Source organism: Phoenix dactylifera, chromosome 17 (assembly GCF_009389715.1).
Source record: "Phoenix dactylifera cultivar Barhee BC4 chromosome 17, palm_55x_up_171113_PBpolish2nd_filt_p, whole genome shotgun sequence".
NCBI lineage: Eukaryota > Viridiplantae > Streptophyta > Magnoliopsida > Arecales > Arecaceae > Phoenix > Phoenix dactylifera.
The window spans coordinates 6,185,318-6,191,443 of record NC_052408.1 but is presented as its reverse complement, the minus strand read 5'-3'; the positions used below and the strand labels follow the sequence as shown (position 1 = coordinate 6,191,443).

General features: G+C 36.9%; 1 protein-coding gene across 3 annotated transcripts in view; it reads left to right on the top strand.

Moving 5' to 3' along the window:
- Window positions 1–485: 485 nt before the first annotated feature.
- The window catches only part of LOC103695965 (UPF0183 protein At3g51130), a 31,167-nt gene continuing 25,526 nt past the window's right edge, over window positions 486–6,126 (top strand). For 2 of the 3 annotated variants that reach the window (XM_008777425.3, XM_008777424.3), the window contains exons 1-2: window positions 487–782; window positions 3,067–3,149. In XM_008777425.3, the coding sequence (XP_008775647.1) occupies window positions 635–782; window positions 3,067–3,149 (231 nt within the window). In that variant the 5' untranslated portion in view covers window positions 487–634. Of the gene's footprint in view, window positions 783–3,066; window positions 3,150–6,126 lie in introns of all 3 variants that reach the window. The other variant, XM_026800721.2, reaches the window with a different exon arrangement.

The window sequence follows — 6,126 nt, the reverse complement described above, 5'->3', positions numbered from 1 at the left end:
TTCTTATTAATTTTTAAATAGTTTAAAAGAATTTAATCCTAATCTATCTACAAATGGTTTTAAAATACGTTCATACGATGAACGGGATCTGCACATGCCCTTCCGCTGCAGATCTGAAAATTTTTGAAATTTTTCTGCGGCATGCATGAGATCCTATCAGTAACAACACCTAATTAAACAATTACTCATTTAATTAAAAATATAAAATAAGTAATAAATGAGTATTCATTCAATTAGAGTTTTCTTTTTTTCCCAGTTTTTTAGAAAAATGGTTATATGAACGATTATTTTATATTCACCCTGCAATTAAATAAATGAAGAAAATTTATTATAAAGCCGGTCTGATCGGCCAGACCAGTGGCTCATGAGCCGCGTAGACTGTTCCACTACAGACTATGACCTCATTGCTGTTCCGAGCTAAACAGCGAATCCCACCCCTAAGTTCGGCATGCCACCCGCCGCTTGCGTGCTTTCCGGTATTATCATTCGTCACGGGTTACAGCACCGAGCGGGTTTGGTGCGCAAGTAACGGTGGAAGGAAAGCAAACGCCGCAAGGAAAAAGAGGTCATCCGAAGGGAAGAGAGGGGAAACGAGAAACCGGAAGACGAGGGAGAACCGGGAGGGGAGGTCACGATGCAGCAGCTCCAGCACCACCAGAGATCCGCAATGTCGACGGCGGCCGGGGCGGCGGCGCCGCCGAGGAGGCGATGCGAGGGCACGGCCATGGGCGCCATCACCCTCGACCTCCGCCCCGGCCTCGGCATCGGGCCCTTCACCCTCGGTAACTCCTCCTCTCGTTCATTCCTATCTGTTTTTTCTCTTTGTTCGTGTTATCTCTACTATCGTGGTCTGTAATTCTATTGATTCATGATTTGCCCCTGTTGATTTAGGGACAGGATCCAATTGTTTTAAGAATTAAAAATCGTGGTTTTATTATTATTTTTTTAAACCCTGTTTTTCTTAAAAAATAAACCTGTGCTGGCTTCAATGTTTAATATTTTGTCGGATTTTATGGTTGGTTGATGATCTTATATTGCAAAGAAAGGGGGCATTTGCACGGATTGGATATTATTGGCAAAGAAAAAAGGTAGCTTGATGATTGCTCTTTTTGCCTCTTTGCTAGAATTGTTTACCTTTTTTTTTCGTTCTTTTTGCGATCATTAGGCCATAAAGGCCTAACGAAGTTAATTTGGAAATTGTCAGTTTTGTTGGAAAGATAAGAAAAGAATCAGGCCTTGGAATCAAGAGTGATGGCAGGTGAACAATACCGAGAGGGATCTTCTTGAGAAATAGGAACCCATTAGAGAAAATGGTATAATAATGAGATCTCTATTTTTCTAATTCCCTTATAAAACCTCATTCGCACAGAAGGAGAAAAGAATCGATTTCTTTTTCCTGTATTCCTCCATCAGCTTTTCTATTTTTCTCAGTGAAGACTACCATTTTCTATACCTAGCCTAAAACATAGAGTGAAATTTTGTGCTATCCTTTTTTTTAGTGTGATTTATTGATTGAAGCCAATCCTGCTGGTCTGAAAACCTTAGCCGAGGCAATATAATGCAAGAGAGGAACATTCCATGAAAATGGACAGACTACATAGTAAGGATATCTATCTTCTTGGTTATAGTGTGTATGCTAATATTCTCAGAAGTCAGAAGCAACTTTCCAAGATAACATAGTTTTGAGAAATGGCTAGACAAAGGTGAAAGGGAGATAGGGTTTTCTTTCTGAGTTGACATTTGATAGGGTACAAATTTTCACTTTAAGATCCAAATTGAAGCACAATTCCTAAATACACCATTTGCAAGACTTTATTGCCGGTAAGCCTTAGCAGAATGACTCAAATTCTTCTTCTCTGTGATAAAATTTTTACTTCTAGAATTGCCAATTTTTTCAGATGAAAAATATTATATTGTATTTGTAACTTCCCTACTTGCAGACTGCTGTTATTGCCCTTAGTGGCTACATGGTAGCTCCCAATTTAACTCAATTTAACTCAACTAAGCTTTGATCCTAAACTAGTTGGGCGTTGGGGTTGGCTACATGAAGCCTTTTTCTCTATTCCGCATGGTTTAAAGCCACACTTTTTGAACAATGCAGCGATATTAAGTTCTTTCTTACTACTTTATTCTATGTTTTCGATCTACCTCTACCCTCTTTTCTTCTAAATATATTAAATCACTCCTTTGTATGGATCTGTGGACTTACATTGTACAAGTTCAAACTATCTAAGTTGTTTTTTCTCTTAATCTATCCTCAATTGGTGCTACCTCTATCTTTCGAAGATTGATTTTATTTCTTACTTTGTCCTTTCTTGTATTACCTTTCATTCATCTTAACATTCTTATTTCGGCCATACTCATCTTGTGCATATGTTGTTTTCTAACTATCCAATATTGTATACTATAAAACATAGCCTATCGTATGGGTGTCTTATAAAATTTTTTCTTCTACTTGGCAGGTATCCTATGATCATATAATATCTTAGTTGTACTTCTCCATTTTATCCAACCCGCTTTAATCCTATCCTCTTCAATCTCCCATTTCTTATAAATTTTATCAATCCTAAATACCTAAAATTTGCTAATATTTGCTTTGGTAAAATTTTTGCTAATATTTGCTTTGGCTAAAATTTTGCAACCAATTCAGAGGGCTGACATTTTGTTGAGGGCTCTTCATAACATTCTTAATCTTTGATGGATCTCTACCTCTGTCCTTGCTGCTGACTCCATATATGCGGCATAAGGCTTGTTGGTTGGTTGGTTGTTTCGTATCACTAAATTTCATCAAAATGAAGTTTGCATGCAGGTTTATTTAATATGTTGGCTTGCTTATGCATGAAAATTATCTTTCGGACCATGAGATAATATAAAATGTCTGTCCATTATTTTTTGGTAGGCCATTTGTCATTTTAGGTCATATATCATTAGTTTGTTGGGATAAAGCTTGTAGTTTATGTTTATGGTTTCACTATTAATTTTATCGATAAATCTCCTACATGGTGCCTTTTTTCATTTTAATCGTACCATCTGCTCTTTACACATTGCAAATCACATCTGATACAGGAATGCCTATATGCGAAGCTTTTGCTCAAATAGAACATCAACCGAACATCTATGATGTGGTCCATGTGAAGTATCTTGATGAGGTTTGAACTGCTTACTTTGTACACAGTTCGTTACATTCATGCTGATTTTATAACACGTGCATTGCTTTTTTGGGACAATGGATTATGCCAGAATATAAGTGGAAGGAGCAAGCCAAACATTTTAACTTGTTAACATTATGTATCTACCTCTATACACAATAACAAACAGAAATATTTACTTGCTTTATTCCATGAATAATCATCCATGTGCATGCATAGGTAAGTATACTTACATGTGTACATGCACAGATAGCACATAGAAATAAGTGGATGGATATAAATATTTCTTAATTTATTAAAAATTAGAGTTTGATATTTTACCTTGAACATATCAAGCTATTTGAGTGCTACTTCTTTTTTCCTAGGCATTCAATACCTTTTGGGCTGCGTTCTGGTTATTTCAGTGGTCTATCTTAATGTTGTCAGTTAAGAGCAGATACATTTGTAACAAAACATCTCTTTTAGGCAGATTTGTGGGCTAGCTGTTTCTAAGATGTTAGTTGTTGATGTATTTTTGTGGGTATTGACATACATCCGGGTTGAATTTCAATTGCTTGAGAATTGTGGATTTGAATGGGTGAAGCATGTTCTTTGTGATCTTACTCTGGTTAGAAAATGTGCTCGAAAGTTCCAAAATTTTATGTTATTCTATTAGGGACTTTTGCAAATAATTTAGGAGCAAATTCATGTTGCTACACTTCGTATCTTTTATGTGGGACTGTATTTTTCTTCTCACTCCACTCCCATAAATGATGTGGCTGACTGATACATATCTTCATCGATGTTGCATATTTTATATTCCCTATTTTCTTTTATTAATTCTATATACAACAGTGTGAAGCACCGACCTGCCAACTGACCTCATTCAGGATTTTTGTACCAAGTTGTGAAGTGCTAGCTTTAATTTGAGGCAGTATACAAAAATCTCAAACCATAAGATTTATCCTTATATGGTATCTGTTTTGAAGAAGCCTATAACAATGATTATTTATTGTTGTCTGTGTTCTGATTTATATGAGAATCACTGTTTCCAGAAAACGAAGTTTAGCACGATTTCCATATTTATGATTTCCCTGATTTATGAACCACAAAGCAATTTTCAATGTTGTGTCATCCTTAATGCTGATTAAGGAGAGTTCACATTGTTTTCTTGCACTGGATTCTGGAGTTGTTTTACAAAGTTTTACATATGACAGTGGGCATGTTGAATCTGGTTGTTTGTAAAATGCGGTATTGATAAAGTTATCAAGGATGCTGTCAGAGGATTAACAAGAACTTATGTTGTACTCTGGATATTTGGACAATGTCTAAGATAAAATTTCTCCTTGTGTTCTACTTCAAAATGTGCTGCTTTTCCAGTGGGGCACCTTTATACATAACCATCTCTTGTACATCTAGTGCACATTTTCATTTGTTGGAGGTTCCAACAACTTGTGAGGGGTTTTGATCTGTGACCAATTAGGGATGACCCTTTTATGCATTGGTAGGCGTAAAAGGTTGGGAAAACCTTGGTATATTTGAGAAAAGGCCACCTTTCTATTTTGTTATAGGAAATAGGATAATGTGTATTGTTAATTAAAACCAAGATATGCCATATCGTACCAAACTGAGCGGTATGGAGTGTACCATACCGTACCAGTTTGGTACCGGTATATGGTATGAAGGGTAGGGTATATTGACATTCGGTACGCCGAACCGACTTCTACACCGGGCGTGCTGATACAGTTATAGCATGGCACCAGTACAGAGCTTGTTACTGAGGCGGCGTACCTTGATTTACACAATTCAAAAGTTCTTGTCACATGTTTTTATAGGAGATATTGGTCCTATACGAGGTTTAAAGAGTGGTACAAGCTCATCAAAAATGGGTCACTGGTTGGTACATATTGCAGTATGGTCTTGTACCAACACATGGTTCGACTGGCATGACCATTGTCCTGTATCCATATGAGTTTCTATGGGGTCAGTGTGGGAAGGGCACAACGAAAGACTCCCCAGCGCTCGAGGCGCTTGCGATGGAGTTTTCCCTCCAAGACGAAGCGTAGTACCATACCCGAACCTACCTCTCGCTAGTCTTACTGATTTTTCCGACTTAGTGGTGGAAAAGGAAAAGGCTATTTTTGAATTGTTTTACAAGGACATGGAATTTTGTTATACTCAATGCTCAATGTGTGAAGAAAAAGGAAATGCCAGCACCACAATATTTGAATACTTAGTTCTTGGTGAATGCAGCAGACTTTAAGTTGTGAACAAGAATCTAAGAAGGAATGAGATAAAGGTGAAGAGGGAAGAAAGGGAAGGGGGGTAGGACCTTGATTGGACTTTTTCTTTTCAATCAGATTAAAGTTTGCATACATTATTGGAAGCAAGCATGCCTATTTAAAACCTTCAATGTGACCCTTTTCATAAACAGGGTTGGTCCTTCTTAGTACTTGTAAAATATCAAGTAATACTCCTTACAAAATCACAAAAACTGGCCCTTGTTCACCTTGTCTTTTGACTCCTAACTACAAATCTGTATTAAGAAAGAAGCCATTCATTTTGGAAGAAAAGAATGAGAGTGGACAGCAAAACATAATTTAAAAGCTCTCATGATGAAAAAATTACCCTAATCTCTAATTATTACCGAACTTCCAAAAAACTCAACAATTGCAAAAATATCGACTATTCAATACATTTGCTGCTCCATCATACTTCCTAAGTGCATTAATTGTCTAATATGCCCTCTATGCCTTCTAGTTGTTTGTATGACATTTAGATTATGCAATCTAAGGCCCTTTGTCACTGAATATTTTGATCGAGGTGCCTTCTAGGCCAACACTTGCCCATTTCAACTTGCTTTAGTAGGCAGCAGCCAACCTCTGGTTATGGCTGTATGAGGTAATCACCACATTTAACCATTTTCTATGTGGAATTTCAATTTATTTTTATCAAAGGGTGTGTTTGTATTCTAAAAATTTCATATGCAACTTTTCAC